The sequence below is a fragment of the Cyanistes caeruleus genome, chromosome 1, assembly GCF_971803275.1.
Source record: "Cyanistes caeruleus chromosome 1, bCyaCae1.hap1.1, whole genome shotgun sequence".
In the NCBI taxonomy this organism is placed as follows: Eukaryota; Metazoa; Chordata; class Aves; order Passeriformes; family Paridae; genus Cyanistes; species Cyanistes caeruleus.
Genome location: NC_141701.1, coordinates 142,976,312 through 142,993,120, shown reverse-complemented (window position 1 = coordinate 142,993,120; position 16,809 = coordinate 142,976,312). Strand labels below are relative to the sequence as shown.

Genomic DNA, 16,809 nt, shown 5'->3' with positions numbered 1-16,809 from the left:
CTTTGTGTGCCTGGCAGCACTGGTCCACATACATGTGTACAAGAGACAAGGAACCTCATTAAAACAAATAAGGGAATCCTGTACCTTCCTGACAGAAACCCAAACACCCTATAGCTTCTCTTGCAGGCTTCTGCTTGTGTTACATTTCAGCAACCAGCCCTCTGGGGTTAAAGACTATAAAATCTGAGGAATGGACAGCTTCTGTGACTGGGTTTATAACAGAGATGGTGGTTACAGGAGGGACAGGGCTCAGACTCCCACCAGGCTTTTTCCACCTGCACAAAAGCATTCCTGGGGACACAGCAGTCAGAGAAAAAAAATGATGGCAGTTTCAGCTGTATTTTATATTTTTCAAGCTGAAGCACTGGGTATATTAAGTGTCAAAAGGTCACTGGTGGAGGAGTTTTATAGTACCTGAGGTATAGCAAAGGAGAAACAACTATTTCAGCAGGGAAATCTTGCCCTCTGATTTATTTTCTGATTATTTAAACTAAGTGGTTTTTTGCAGTTTTACAGGTTGCACAGATGGAGCATGTTAGGGCCAGAGAGGCAGTGACACCCTCCAAATAATTCAAATTACTTGCATAGACCTAGATGATGAGAAACCTCTTACCTCCATTTGCATCAGTGAGTTCTGTTCTTCTCAGGAACCCCAGATAACCAGTTCTTGCCCAAATAGTCTGTGTGTCTCCAAAGCTGAGTCTTGAGTTAAAATGATCTGATTGCAAAGATTCATCTCCATAGATGGTAAAATACCCACTGGCATTGTGAGTGCTGTGAACCCATATCTAAGTTAAAAGCAATTATACTGGTATTAATTAAAGTAGCTTTTGAGAATGAAGCATTATTGAAAATTCTTGATGCAAATATTTCTAGTCATAGCTAGGTAATACTAAAAATGCCTTTTAACACTATTTCTGAACCCATAACTGACCCAGTTCTAGCACAGAGGTTCCAATCTGCTTTTGCTGAAGTTGCAGGGCAGCTCTGAGCCATGCCAAGTTTCTCACTCCTGGTTCAGTGTATCTACCCCAGCAGAGCATCCCCCATGAACACCAGACAGACAGATTATTTTAAAGGGTGAGGCCAGGGAACTTCATTCCATTGAGAAGGATTCATTCCATTGAACTCAAAGCATCATGGAAATTTTTACAATTTAATTTTACAAATTAATGAACTTTTACAGAAACTCACAAATTAGACTGTGGTTTTAATTATGATCAACATGTTCTTCATTTTGTTAACTAGATGTTTAACTGCTTGAAAATAACATAATTTTTTTTCTCACTCTGGAAACAAAATAAATTTGAAAAACATATAATCTTGCTCAACTCCTCTAATTAGAGTACTTCAGTGCAATGAAGCACAATGATTATGGAGAACAGTACAAGAAAACCATCTAGCTGAAATCAGACTAATCTATAAACTTACTTTTCATGTAAGCTTCCATCAGAATTAGCGAAGCACCAAGTACAAAATACAGTTAGCAAAAGCAGATTTTTTTCATTTTTTTTAACTTGAGCTATTACTATTTAGAAACAATTTACTAACAATTTTAATAATGACACAAATACCATGATCCACACTTCATAAAGATCAGTAGAATTCACTATTTTCTTAACTGGGCAATTGATAAGATGTATCATCATAGGAAATCATTAGCATGCACAACAATAGCTTTGTCTCTGCAATTTAGTTGAGAGCATACAAAGTTCAGGTTCTCATGACTCACCTCACCAAGATGAGAATCTCCTAAGGGTCCCTTTGTTTCTGGATTAGCAATAATGATACGTACTCCTGGGAGGATCTGTTGAAAGAAAACACGAGGCAGTAAGAAGCAGGTACCACCTCATGCAATTGTACACTGATGCTTTGTCTGCAAAAAACCTTCATTACAAACCACAGGAAATCCTTAAAAATCCTTAAAAAGTTAAATCAGACTTATAGTGGAAAAAAAACATAGTCCATAGATACGACAAATTCTGAGATAATTGGGAAATGTGACAAAAGCTTCTCTTTTTAAATGCTGTTCCATCAATAAACCACCTCAGAAATCAAATGTTCTCCTGCAGAACAAAAGTCTGACCAAATGGCCCCTGTCTCCATGAGAATACATAGTGGGATAGGAACAACCCCAATGAAACTTTGGCCTGAAACAAGGAGTAAGCCAGAGGCATCATGCACTCTCCCAAAGACCTCATGTAATGGCCATTCAACAGCTACAGAGGTGAATGTTGAGCCTTAGAACAGAAAAGGGAGCATCCTCTGACCATGAATGTCTGCAAAGTGATGGACAGAAAGCTTTAGATGAGCACCCACAGCATCAGAGCCTGCCCCTATGTCAGAGCCTGTCCCCACAGCCATGGCCCAGCAGGGACAGCCCCTCTGCAGGTGATCAGTAGCCTGTGAGCACAGCGCTGGTCATCCCAGAGCAGCTCTCACTGGAGGTGGGTTCTACATCCATGGAACTGCCGCCACCAGAGCCACATTTATCAGCTGCTTCACGAATGACACGCAGGGGATGAAATACCTTCCTTTTGCATAAAAGAAGGAATTGATTTCTGCATAAAAGAGCGAGGTACAGGCTCTGAGAGAGCAACAATGCATCAGTTACTGCCATCATGCTGTAACCTCAACAGTAAAAGAAGGACATCAATCTGCACAGCTAATAGCACCTTCCCCAGTATTACATTCATGTAAAAATGAACAGAAATGGATATTTACTGAAAATATAGACCATAAAAGATACACTTAAATCTTCTTTCAGTACTTACTTTTCCAGACTCCATGAGAGGCAAACTATGTGGAGATCCTCTTTCAACTAAACGAACTCTGTAAAATAATATGTATAATACCGGGTTGTGTTTATTTGCTTTTCATTAACATTTATTTCTAAAAGGAATGGTTAAGGGTTGCAGAGTTTAATGTTATTTTTGGAAGAGGTGAAGCTTGTATCCTGTTATGTGGAACATAATCAGACCCAATATGTAGTATTAGTCAAAACTTATGGATGGGAAAATAATGAAAAAAAGATGTGTGTGAACGTTTTCTTAAATAATAAATTCTTCAAATGTAGTTGGTGCCTTTTATTTGTTTTTGATAGACTTTTGTAAATGGAATTCCATGCACAAATTTATTCATGACAAGAGGGATCTGAAATATTGATTTCCCACAAGAATGTCATAAAAGTCAGGGCACAGACACAAAATCATGTGAGCTGAGTGAGCAACCACATTCCACAAGTAGCTGACAGCTAAAATCAAAATCCTATCAAAATAACTTATAACCTGGCCTCAGTTTCAAATCTGCATTTGCAATCTTTTAATTATTTTCAATGGACAGTTGTTGATAAACATTTTAATATTAAAAAAAAATCATTTAATGAAAAATGTTATTACTGCTGAGATCAGATCCGTTCTCAGAGTGTGACTTTCTGGTTGTCTCCTTTTTTTAGATAACTTATTTCCCCACTAAGTGAACTGGAATGTCATCTCTCCTTCAGTGGTATAATGGTCTGGAAGGAAAATTCTCATTTAACCTTAGAAAAGTATTCAGCAGGTTAGAATGATAGAGGCTTCCAAGTTCTAAAATAGCTGATGATCTCAGCCAGTACATTGCAAAGAAAATTTGGTAACGTCTAGTTATTCCTGTATCGTAAGTAACTTAAAAGTTCCAACAACCATGAAAACCTTCAACTCTCTACTCCTGAACAATATCCATAATCCACTTAAATAAGCTAAATCTGTCCCAAGAGCTGTTCTTACCCCTAGCCTTACCCTCAGCTCCAGACACTGGAATGACAAAACCCCACAATACAAGCTGCCTAAAAACCAACCAGGTAAAAGGTAAAGATGAAACATCAGAAGACAAAAAACAGGAGCAGATGGGTGGAGACCCATATATTAGGAGCAGTCACAATAGATCTTTTTCAGTCTGTTTTGAGGTCTTTTTATAGATAGAGCATCACAGTGCTCAGTTTGGGAAAGGAGGGATGAGACACAGAGACCTCAGCCAGAGGTCCCTTTGCAGAACAAAGCTTTGGCAAGTTCAGACCCTAAGCAGAAAGGAGATGGAAAAAGATCTTTCTCCTTTTTTTTTTTTTTTTTCCTTATTTCTTTGCTCCAAGAGTCTTCTATAAAAGGTGAGACTGTTGAGGTCAAGGCAGGAGTAGTGAGTAGTGTTTTATCTGCAGTTCTGGGAAGTCTCTCAACCTTGATGAATGGGGCAGGGCTAAGCCCTGAGATATGGCACATCAGTGTGAACAGCTCCTCTCACTAACAGAAAGATACAACCCAAACACTCAAGAATTTCAGACCTTTCTCCAAGTTGTGTTGAGAGGAAAAGGATGTAAAGTGCCCTACAAGGTACTGCCTGGAGCAGGCACAGTTGGGCAGCTGCAGCCTGACCTACAAGGTGTGTAACAGGAATCACTTTTCAACACTCCTTCAGCTGCCACTTAACTCCCAGAGCCAGCCTGAAGCACTAATTCCCTGCTCTGTGTGTTACCTTTAATTTACACTGCCCTTCTTTACACTGTTGTGTTACACGTGTAACATGTCTGTGCTTTCTGCATTTCCTGCCCAGCCTCCCACCAGCTGAAAAGCAGCAGAGCCACTGGACTGATGGCAAAAGCAGTGAAACTACAGCATCCATTTGTTCATCCAGGGACACAGACATGGGGCAGCAGAAAGCCAGGCCATGGGAGCCTCTCTAGAATGTGTGTGTGCAAGGCTAAATTAATGCTGCTCTATAAAGGGTACATCTACATCAGCCACACTTGTGGCAGCAAATGGCAACCAAATGGCACACAAGCACACAAATGGCAGCCAAATCATAAGCATTTAGGAGTATACAGCAAGGGCTTTAAAAATAATTCTGTATGTATTGAAATGAAATCAAATATTGCAAAAACCAGTTGCTACTAATGCCTATATATTTCTGCCTTCATATATATATATATGTGTATATATATATATCTATCTATCTATCTATCTATCTATCTATCTATCTATCTTTGTTCCGTAAAATCCATTTTAGTCTAGAAATAGAAAATTACTTTAACTGAGTTCTTCCAAACAACTAACTGACATCTCCAATCTTTCAATAGGTATTTACAGACAGGTAGCTGCTCTTGGAAGAAACAGTCATCATCTCACCCACTCAGTACCTCCTTTAACAGAGTTATTTTACCTATTATTTACAAGCATTTGTGAAGCTGAGAAAAATCTAAAAAAAAAAAAAAAGATCATTTAGGAAACCTCAGCCACAAGCACTGTTAAGAGTGAAGGTGTAACAAAGCTCAGGAGGCACTTTATGTAATTTAAGATAGGTTTAAAGAGAATTCTATTTGGATAACAGTAGAAAAAACCTCTGGGGCAGGAAAAGTGTATGTCAGAACTGCGCAGTTCTAGTTCAGCACCAGAGATATTGGTGGCCTTTGCTCCCTTCCTGCCATTAGGACATGCCTTCATGAAGTGTTGCTGAACTCCAGGCCTAGCAAAAATCACAAATAATAAAGCAACACATTCGATAGTCGGTGGTGTGGTTACTGGAAATGAATCAACAGTCATAAATCTGACAATCCCTTATTTGCTTTCAGCATCTGTACTTCCCATCTTGTTCTTATTATCACTGGCGTATTCTTCTAGTTCCCTTCTCCACCTGTTTCATTTAACCTTGCCTGTTTTTTTAGCACATGATGATCCACAGAAGGTGCAATTTCTCACTTTCCAGCTCTGTTAAACCTCTCCCACTCTGTGCTTCCAGCCTCACATCCCAGTTTTCATGGCAGTGTACTAAACATAGAAACGGCATTTCCTGGAGGTTTTCTGTGAAGGCCCTCTTAGCACCTAAAACCTTGGATCCCTTTTTGGAAAGCTTCTGCTAAGCTCACAATCCATTGGGGAACACACTGTTAAACCTCTAACAAATCCAAAAATAATAAAAAATATTTTGCCTCAAAGATATTTAAAAAAAATGTAAGCAAAACATGAGATTCTGATGTTAGTGACTGTCATGCACATTCTTAATTTTAAGTGCTTAATAGCCTCATGAACTCTACTGGGACTAGATACTGTGAATAAATTATGGGCATTAGGCAATAATTTTTAAAATGAGTTTTATTGTGCCTCAGCATAAAATAATTTAATTGTTCCCACTCTTCCTCAAGAGATTTCCCTTTTTCCACTGACAAATGCAGACACAATTGAAAACTTCTTTGCTTCCCTCTTGAGCAAACAGCACCACTACCAAGGCTGCTCCGGCAGGCAGAATAAAAATGCAGAACACTGGGCCCATCAGACCCTTAAAAACAACACCTCTGAATTACCCAGGTGATGCTGGCAAAGAACACACGGCTCCCTGCGGCCTCCCTAGGACAATGACAACAAACCCTCTCCAAATTCACTAATAACCTGCTCCCAGGCAGTGCAGGTCCAGGAAGGGCAAGTCCTGTTTCTCTGCAGTGCTCCAGAATCCTTTGTTGGGAATGAAAACAATCTCTTACAAAGTGAGTACAGAGCCTTCCTACTGTTTTCTTCTGCCACCGAGTCTTGCTGGGAAGGGCAGAGGAGAACATGGCAGTAGAGCCAGACTGGGCAAAGAGCCTGAAAATCAAGTGGATGGGAGAACACATGCTGCCCTTGGGTGTGAAAGCTACTTTTGCACCTTCTGGTGGTTTGCAGCCAAGCTGAGAGGGAAAACATAAATGAGAGACCCGATGTAGGGCAGACACAAGGTTTCTCCCCCACTAAAATGTCTCACTGGAGAGGGGAGACAGAAGATGTTTAAGAATCATCTCACTGTTGCAAAACTATAACCAGGGATGATACACAATGAAACTGTAATACTTACACAGAACAGTATAGAAGATAATATTTTTCATAACTTTTTTTCCACTGGTTCCTAAAAACATTTCCTTAAAGAATTCTCTCACTGGAGCTGTACAGTTGAGAAAACTGTTTCAAAGTCTGGTTCCTGGGATTTAACAGGGAATGCAGCTACACCCCCAGTATGTGTCAACTTCTTGTTACAATTTAATATATTGAACATATTCCATCTTCTTTAAATCAAATACTTACTATAGAAAAGCAGGACTGAAATCTGACTTCATAACAGGAACTGGCCAGCTATAACTAACCAGGCACTGCAGCAAAGGGGTATCAAAATAAAAGGGGTATCAAAGGGGCAGCAGCAATGTCTTTCTGCCCAAATATCTTACATGAAACTGAAAATATTTTATGCTCCATTTTAGATCTGGTTCATTCGGTGATGAAAACTCTCCAAAATGCACTGCACAGCTTGCTAGTGCTTCACACTAGTCAGAGAGTTTGTCAGCAGAGCTATTAACTCTTGCTTTGGGAATCTGCAGGGGCTGGCACATGCAGAGTGGTACTAAGCAAGACTACAGTGCCAAAACTGGGCAATCCTTCAGAGCCGTCTGTGCTGCTGCTCAGAGAAAGCGTTTGGATTCTGTGATGCTAATAGAGACGGAAAGAAGCCATGAGGTCATCCAAGTCTTGCTCCCTGCCAAAAAAAGACTGCTCCCTGCAGTGCACTTTTGAGTGCTTTGCCTACTTCTGTTACAGTATTTCAAATGATGAGGATTCTTCTACTTCCTTTCAGGGCTTATTTCTCAGCTGAATTTATTTCAAATCCAGGAACCTTTTTCTCACTCTGCGATGCTTGGCATGAACCAGTGTTAGCTTCCTCTTATTATTTCTACCTCTCCATGTCCAACTCAAAGGAGCTTTTCCCCAGTGCCCCTGTTCTCTTTCAATATAACTCAGCTAAAGAGATTGCCTTTTACCCTACCACTTGGCCGAACCCCACATCTTGAACTTTTGTCTTCCCTTTACTGCCATTCCCTCAAGCTGAGCCATGGTAATTGCCCTCTTCCGCCTTGCCTGTGTGCCAGCATCTTCTGTCAGCCAGGCTTGGGCACTGCACCTTCTCACACACATCATCTCCAGCTCTCATTTCCCTGCCCATCCCACCAACCCTTCCTCCTGCCTGGAGCAGTTCTCACACCGTGTCACTTCACAGGCATGCCAGCTGGGAAGCCCAGCTCTTTGGTTTCTTTAATGCCAGCTATTTTGCACTCTGATTTCTTTCAGCATCTGTTCTTGGATGCTGCCACTCTTGAAAACCTTCAGCAACAAAGCCTAGAGGAAACCAAACAGGATGTGATGAACATATAACCCAATGTATTTAAGCCCTCTCCTTGCCCACAGTCTTTCTGTGGCAGAAAGCAACTGCTTGTTTCATTCCAGCCCTATTTCTTAAGTTTACCTTTGTTAAGTTTACCAATCATCTTACATTAGAAGCTAAGCTTGTGGGGGAAAATTGAATATTTTTTTATCCTGCAAGATATTGATGTTTTGAAAAATTTTCTTTATTAAAATGGAACAAAGAAGTTAAATATGTAACTTACAGAAGTTGTAAATGAAATCTAAAAAAAAATTCATGTGGCAGGTCAGAAAAATAGTTTCTTTATGTTTAATAATTCAGGGCATTTTGGTTTTTTTCAAAATTCAAATAATTAACTGTGCAAATTGAAAATGTTTTAATCTACATCATGAGCAAAAATTAAAAATTTGTATTTTGACCACTTTGAAAATGCTTTTTCCTTAAGCTGAAAAGGATCTGCCCAAACTGACTCTTCTGAATTCAACACAATGATCTTTTACAAGTGACAAAAAGGCCAACTGCCTAGTTCATTAGAAACCATAACCAAAATCTAATTGCAAGGCATTTAATGTCAGAGACATTTTATGTGGCTCCATCCCGAGCACAGTGACTTCCCAGCTCTGACTCAAATCTTTAAGAGCTACTGCCATTAACAACACCTTTCAGATACACATCAATGTCCAGTCTGTGACAGTGCTTGGGTGGGGCTTTTGGTGGGAAAGGGCTGATGCAGCCTCTTCTCATTTTCTGCAGCTGGAAGAAGGATGGGCACTGTAGGTAACAGTGGGATCCTGGACTGGGTCAGGGCTCTTTGACACTCAAGACTGTCAGGGCATTTTCTCTTTATTCAAATAATAAAATGCTTCTATGTAAACGATTCCAGAATTAACAAGTCAGTGAGCTCATTCTACCAAAAAAAAGGAAATATGGCTCAAAGAACATAAGCTCTGCCTTCCAAAATAGCATGCAGGGTTCAAATAGCAAATCAGAAAAATAGGAAAATTGCACAGCTGAACACTTAGGCTGAAGGGAAAATGTAGATAATGAAGAAGTTTCCCTGCATCATCCTGGTCTCCTCAGAGCAGTTTTTCTCCTATCACATGATACATTCAGATAATGGATAAATACAACTGAGACTGAAAAAGGGACTTGGGGATTTAAACTTTCTGTATGCCAGGACATATTTTGATTCTGTTAATTTGATAATCAACAAGAATTAGTACTAAATAATTTCCTTTAATGTAAAGGAATCCTTCATAACCATAAACTTAAATTACACTTCATGTGCCAAATTCCCTGAGGTCAAAAGGTAAGAGCTTCCAATCCTTCAGATGGCTGGACAAAGATTCAGGAAAAGTTACACAGTAATTTAAGACAGTTCAGAAAGCTGCAAATGAATCAAAATGGGGCAGGAACTCTGGTTCAGGAAGGGAACACTCAAAGTTTCACATAGCTTCACTCAAAGCTTATGATAAAATAGCAATTTTATCATAAAATATAATGGGAATATGTAAAAAAGGTATGTCATGTTTATGTTTTCTTTCAGCTTTGAAGTACTTTAAAATGTTCAGCTGTCATCACACATTCAATTTGTTTAAATTAACTTTGCACGTTGTTTAAAGCACAGTATACAACTATTTTGAGAGAATGCAGTGGACCAGGACTCTGGAGAATTTGGTCTCCACCTTGCAGCTCAAGCACCATCAGGTACAGCATCTCCTTTCTCTGTGTTTCAGGTTCAGCTTTGCAAAACCAGGCATAAAGCTGCTTGCAGCTGTTATCTTTTTACTCAGATTACAAATCTCCCAGGACATGATGTTTATCACTAATAGTTTTTACAGCACTTTTCATATTCATAGTTGAGCTCTGACAATTCTCTTTAATGCAATATGCTTTTTCTGTTTTTTAACCCATTGTCTTCCTATTCCAAATCTCTGAAGAGACTTCACATACAGGGAAAAAGTTCATTATAATTAACTTGGGATCTAAAAACATCCTCAGTTAATGAAATGAGCTCATTTGTTGTTAACAAATGATGGAAATTATTTTAGCATTGCTAATATTCACATTCTACATTCCCACAAAGGTGGAATTTCTGAAATCAAGTAATTTTCTTTAACCTGTCCCCTTATCTCACTTTAACTTCCAAATTTTCACTATTAGCTGACTCACCCTGAATTTTTGGGAAAGAATCTGCAAAAAGTTCTCCTTAAGAGCAACCAGGGACATTTCTTGTGCATGAAACATCAACACATGGAGCTATTTTCTCAGTTCAATGCAAACTGCAGATGGGCACTCAGAAGGAAAGGTCAGCAGTGCCATGAGCAGCAGCACCTTGTTCAGCTGCAGGCACTGAAAAGGGACTGTCCTGTCACAGGAGACTCACTGGGAACTGTGGCTGAGCTTCTTGACACTCTTTGCTTACCCAAGTTCACCTTCTGCGCACAGACATTTCCATTATATGCCATAATAAAAAGGACAAGTTAGGCTTGAAGCAACATATTAAGATCCATTGAAAAGAGCCATTTAAGAGGGTATTACATCTCTAACCAAATTAGTGTTGTATCCTTATATAAATTCAGGAAGCTTTTACTATTCAGAGCTCTCCTTCCCAAAACTAACCATTCCTTCAGTTTTCCTTCAGCCAGAGATTTCACTGACAACAGGAGCCAAATGAGTGCCTGAGGCTGGCAAACTGGACTGGGTCCCAAAGGTGACAGAGCCCATTTCCCAGGGGTAACTGGCAGCACAGCATCCTGTGCTGAATTATTTGTCACAAAACCTGACAGTGTGTGGCATGGCAAAGGCTCTGTCCTCCTGCAAAGGCTGGCAAGAGAAGAGAGGAATGGAAAGGGGGATGGAGAGCACGTAGGAAGCTCCATCTCTTACAGCACAGCTCGGTCTGTGGCCAGGGCTGCAGAAGCTACAAAGCCTTGTTCCAAATCTTACATATATTCATTAAGTATTTCCCCTTCCAAAGCAGATGCCTTGTGAAATGCCCTCTAAGGCAACAGTGTGGGAAAGCAGCACTTTTCCCTCCACTACTGAAACAGCAAACATACCCTATGCTGATCACTTGGCACTTTTAAAGAATCACTCTTTAGCATTCCATTAAGAGTATATACCAAAATGAAGGAAAGAAAATTGTTTCAGAATACGTTATCTGTAAAAATCAAATACATAATACATCTTATCTGCATAAAAAAATGGAAGAATCAAAATTCCATTTTTTAAGCCATTCCTGTACAGCTAGACTCACAGCAAAGTCTGGGAGAGAAAAAGAAAGAAGTATGGTTTGTAGGTAACAAAAAAGGGAAGAATTTTTAACAAATCTTCCTCAGAAATCTGAGCAGCCAGCTTGTTTTATCTATTCTCAGCTTCCATGAGAAGTCTGATTGAAAGAGAAGGACCTGTACCACCAAAGAAACTCAGGATACCTGGAAATGGGAAATCCTTTTTTAACAGTGTCAGATACTCCTCAGGAATAAATATGTTAGTGTATTTTAATAAGCTGGAAATCTAATAAGCAGTGAAATTCACAATAATTTTACTGAAATTTTATCATTTCAGTGAAATTACTGTTACACTCAAAACTGGTTTGTAAATACAAAAATGGAACCATTTTCCATTTTGTTCTTTTACTCATACTTGAAGAATGACATGAAAATGTTACTTGCAAACAGTAACACAGTAACTGTACAACTGCAGTACAGCCATCTTCCTAGAAAGCTACAGCTTTTTTGTTTTCCCTTTGTCTTTTCTTACTTGGTACACATGACACTATTCTCTTTCCCCTAAACCCTCCAGGGAAATATAACTGGAATTTTTTGATTTGTAGTTAATACATGCTAAACCACATCCTCTCTCAAAAAACACATTTGGAGCCAACTCTTATTGTCCTGTTCCACTAAAATCATGATATGCTTTTCTCTTGAAGATGACTTTATCAAGGAAGAAATGGCCTTGCATCAAGGGAGGAAATATTTCAGTGACAAGTAATCTGCCTTAGAAAGCACAAAAATTACTTTGTAGGGCTCCCACCCCCCAAGTTCTCGGATATTTCTTCCTTTCTTCTGCCCAGCCCAGAAGTTGTGCTATGCCTGGAAACGTAAGGCATCTCTCAAAGCTCTTTGTAAGGTACATTTACAAATTTGGTTATAACTTTGGATTCTCATGTATAAACAGTACAACTTCTTCAACGATATTTGCTCTTCTTCAGTTTCCCAGGCCGTCAGCTTTATTCCTAATCACTGACTATTCAGTGTACGGAGATTAAACAAGTAGGTCTCCTGATGCAGTCAGAACAGCAAGAGAGAACCTTTGCTCCTCTCTAGACAGACTGGGAGTTCTCTAAGCCAGAATTGAAAGTGTTCACATGATGCTAATCAGCCCAAATTAACTTTTCTTTCTGGGAGATTTGTTTCTCATAGATCAGAAACAACGCCAAGGGGAATTTTGAGACAGCAGTGTTTGCATGGCAGAAAGAAAGCACAATACTTCTAAAAGGCCAAGGCTGTATCTTCTCCTGAGATAAAACATGAAGAAGAAGGAGGGTTTTGCCAGTACCATGATAAAGAGCTTACATTCACAAATAAGATTCTGAAAGCAATAGGCAAAATGCCTAAAAGCCAGGCAGTTCTAACAAAGATTCCTCAAAACCAAACTGCATAGTTTCTTTTTGTACTTAAATCTTTGAGGGACTCAGGTTTCATTTTAAAGACCTCAGGCCCTTCTCTCAGCTGAGATACTTCTACCAACTCCATAGGGGTGCAAATCTTTTCACTTTCATGAAAAAACTGTTTTAGTGATAACAGAAAAAAAAATCCAAACAGCTAAAGCAACAGACAATTATGAAAAAGTATGGGTGATGTGTGGAACTTGGAATTGAAGCCACCCATACGAGAATATCCCTGCAGCTCAGGGTGACAGGAATGGCAGCACTTGACAATCCCATTTGCAGAATGAGCTTCTCGTGTCTAAAGCACTCTGAGGACAATGACATGGGAGGTCGATGATTTGAACACCTCACCAGGTACATGGAACTTTACGCCTCAACACAACGCATGCCCTCTTCCTACAGAATCTGACTGCAAGGGAAATGCTGGCTGGGTGTCAAAGTAGACAATCCAGGGATGGATTTTAACCACCCTTTGGACCCCTGACAGTGAGCAGCTGAGGACTGATTTTCTCTGTCTGGGCTCTATGCTGCAACCCACTGCAGGAGCTGGAAAAGCCCTGCTCCCCCCAGCATCAAGGGAGCACTCCAAGTTTCTCTTTTGCTACCATTGGCAAATGGCTTTCAAATAGGATTAATCAATTAAATTTTCACAAAAGGTAACTATTTCACTGTCACATGCTATTAGCCAGTCTCCTGACACACCTCCCCCCTGTCTCTTCTCCCTCCTGTGTGAATATAAAATGGTTCCACTCCACACTGACTGTGCTACAGAGCACTGCTGTGGCCACAGCTCAGCTAAAAACTCAGTAAGGAGTTCTTTTGTATGGTAACCCTTTAATGAAAGTATTTTTCAAGGTAGATGGAGAAGAAGTCTTTGAAAATAAGGGAAAAAAGTTCCTGTGGCTTTGCTGTTTGGTATTACCCCAAACAATGTACACATAATTTAAAGTTTCAGTAAAATGCAGAGGAGAGCCATACTGACAATATTATTGACAGCCATAATAAAAGGCTATTTTTATGCTCCTGCATGAAGTCTGAAATGCTGGAATATATTAAAATGAAGCCAAAACCTTTACTGATTCCTTTTGATAGAGCCTGGATTTGAGACTGGGCTCAGAGTATAAGCAATCTATAAAAATAAATCTTAAGTAATTGTTTTCTCATTTCTTTGAAATGCTACAAGTGTTCCCTTCTTTCCTTGAGGAATGAGACTCAGAATTTCCATCATCTGAAAACACCTTTGTTAGGGAGACAATGTCTGAGCAAGTCTGAAGGAAGTTCAGAGATCTCTGAATACTCTCAGAATCCAAAAGAAAAAGTAAGACATGCTTATTATTGTTAGTACAATACACAAATGACCCCCTAAGAAATCAAGTCTGGCAATGACAGACTAAGTACATACAAGGTAATTTTTTTTTTTTAAGAGCTACATTAATTTGCATCACTCCTAGAAGATGTCAGTGGCCACATGGGAAAAGGCACCTATTTTGTACAGCTCCACAGACTGCCTGTTTAATAAAGAGGGTAATCAGGTTAAAGTAATTGCTCTAATGATGGAGAGGGAGCATTTCAATGAAAGACTATGGATATCACAAGCCACGAATTAAATAATGGCCAGACTAAAAAATTAGTAACTTGAACCCAAATACATCTTTGTGCTTCTGGTCTGTTTGACAATATCCCACACCTGGATTTGAGTCTCTCTTTGGTGCCAGCTGCCTCACCATGTTTGTCTATCCCAGCAGCTCACCATTACATGTAGCTCAAAAGGAACTCTAGCAAATCACAAAGGAGTTTAATAAATTATTTTTTCCATCTTTATTACCCTTAACTTAACAGACTTAACAAGATGAAACGGAATAATTTAAAAGATCATTTAATCCACCTATCATTTCACCAAAGGGTATACTGAAGTTTGAAGACAGGATATGAAGGACATGATGGGAAAGGATGTTTGCATGTGTTCAAGCTAGAGATGGCACTAAATAAAATAGAAAACAGAATTTACCAGCACAGGCTGAAAGTCTTCATTCTTGCCCAGTTTGATACATAATGTCAATGCAGTTCAATAAACAGTTCAAATACAATTTGTAGTCAAAATAAGGGGGAGCTATGCCAGCTGTCTATGACACATGTCTGTGACATTTGCAAATGCATGCAAAATGGTACCTAAATTGTCATCAATACAATTGTGGCTCGGTTAGTGGCTCTCTCCCCCGGGAGTCTAAGCCCCACAATATCAAAGCTCGTAATTGCTACTATCTGCTACTGAACAAGAACACTGGTGACATTTTTATCTGCTTGTGGGGGTAGACAGATTGCAATGAATACATTTCCTTTTACTTTTCTTATCCTTTTAAAAATAAACTTCAGTATCAAAGTAGATCTTTTCTTGCTCCACTTATGGTAGAACACTGGTTTTCATAATTTTTTTAATGGATAAGGTTTTGAAATAGAAAATAATATTAGGATGGAAGGGGATATTTATCTTTACAGGATTTGCATCAAGTTTCAACTTTAGGAGAAAGATACTCTGCCTCAGCTGTCACCAGATGGAACCTTCAGCTCACTATATAAAATTTCCAAGGAAATTCTTTATAAAACATTTAGAATATGAAAGGTACAGATACTCAGGAAAAGAAATTCCTATGTTAAAAATGTGAGAAATAGTTCAAAGCAATAAAAATGTCTCAATATTTTTAATGTAATTTTATTTCTAATTCATACCTGCTAATTTCAAATTCAAAGTAATTTAAAAATATTTATTATCAGATTAAAATAATAACATTTTGAAAACAGCTTTGAATGAGTCTAAAAAAAATATGGTTTGGGATGTTTACAAAAATACTGAAACATTTGAGAATCCAGCCTGACCTGCTGCATAACACCAGAAAGTATTTTTGCCCTGTTGATGGGAAAGATTTATTTTGGTTTATTCTCAGTTTGATGAATTGGCTTGTTTTACCAATAAACATCTTTCCTACTGAGAAATAAGCTGCTGTTAAGGATGAAGTAGTTGTGAAATTTTTATTTTAATATCAGAAATGTGTTTTTTGCTGAACATTTTATAAATACACATACATATTGTTTTAGAACAATCCAGATAAAAAGGATGCTTGGGCTTCAAATTTACATCTTTACTAGTACAAAAGGCTGCTAATGTTGTAAAAGCCATCATCTTTCAAGTGTATGGTGTTTTGGTATGATGAGAAAAGACTCTCTCTCACTCTCATCCTTTCTTATCTTCCAAGCATTTCTCAACTTTTAGCATATTTACAGATCTTGTTCTTAACCACCTGAAAAGCTTTCTGAGGAGAGCATGACTGGTCAGAAATATGATGGAACAGTCTGACAACCAGTCCTTTAGAAGGATATGTATATATTTATTTCATTTATTCTCCTCTTTTGCAGGGGAGGGGGAATAAAATTGCTTTCCTGGAGGCAGAGAAGTGCAGCACTGACCTGACTGGGTACTCTGCTGCCTGTCTCCCCCTGAGGATGCCGTGGGCACATGGCCTGAGCTGCAAAAGGAGGCAGCAGCCAGGAGCCTCTGTGCTGTGCTGGAAACATTGATCCACCTACTCTGTCCTCTGGACCTGAGTTAAGCTCTGTAACCTCTGTAAACTGCACTGCTCTGCACTGCAGGGGCACATCACCCACCTGCTAGACAGCTCAGGAGTCTTCTGGTTTTTATGAAAAGCCTGTGTGGGACTTGCCTGTCTTTGCTCACTCTTTCCTCAGGCCATCCTGAGGACTCCCTGAGCTGCAGAAAATCACTAAAATGCCGAGTACAATGCTATTGATATCCTGTCACCAGCAGCAAGCCAGAGCTGTATATTCTTGCTTTTTGCACTACTCAGAATCCAAAAATAGGTGTCTGATGCCATTTGAGACAGCTCAGGGTGCCTGGGACACTCCTTAGGGCTAACAAATGCAATGTGACT

At 39.3% G+C, this 16,809-nt stretch overlaps 1 protein-coding gene across 16 annotated transcripts in view; it reads right to left on the bottom strand.

The window, feature by feature from the left end:
- DIP2C (DIP2 acetate--CoA ligase C (putative)) overlaps nucleotides 1-16,809 on the bottom strand; it is a 308,352-nt gene that overhangs the window by 9,075 nt on the left and 282,468 nt on the right. For all 16 annotated transcript variants that reach the window (XM_086864758.1, XM_086864692.1, XM_086864706.1 and 13 more), the window contains 3 exons: nucleotides 2,775-2,832; nucleotides 1,733-1,807; nucleotides 614-788 (listed from right to left, as the gene is read on the bottom strand). In XM_086864758.1, the coding sequence (XP_086720884.1) occupies nucleotides 614-788; nucleotides 1,733-1,807; nucleotides 2,775-2,832 (308 nt within the window). The remainder of the gene's footprint in view (nucleotides 1-613; nucleotides 789-1,732; nucleotides 1,808-2,774; nucleotides 2,833-16,809) is intronic.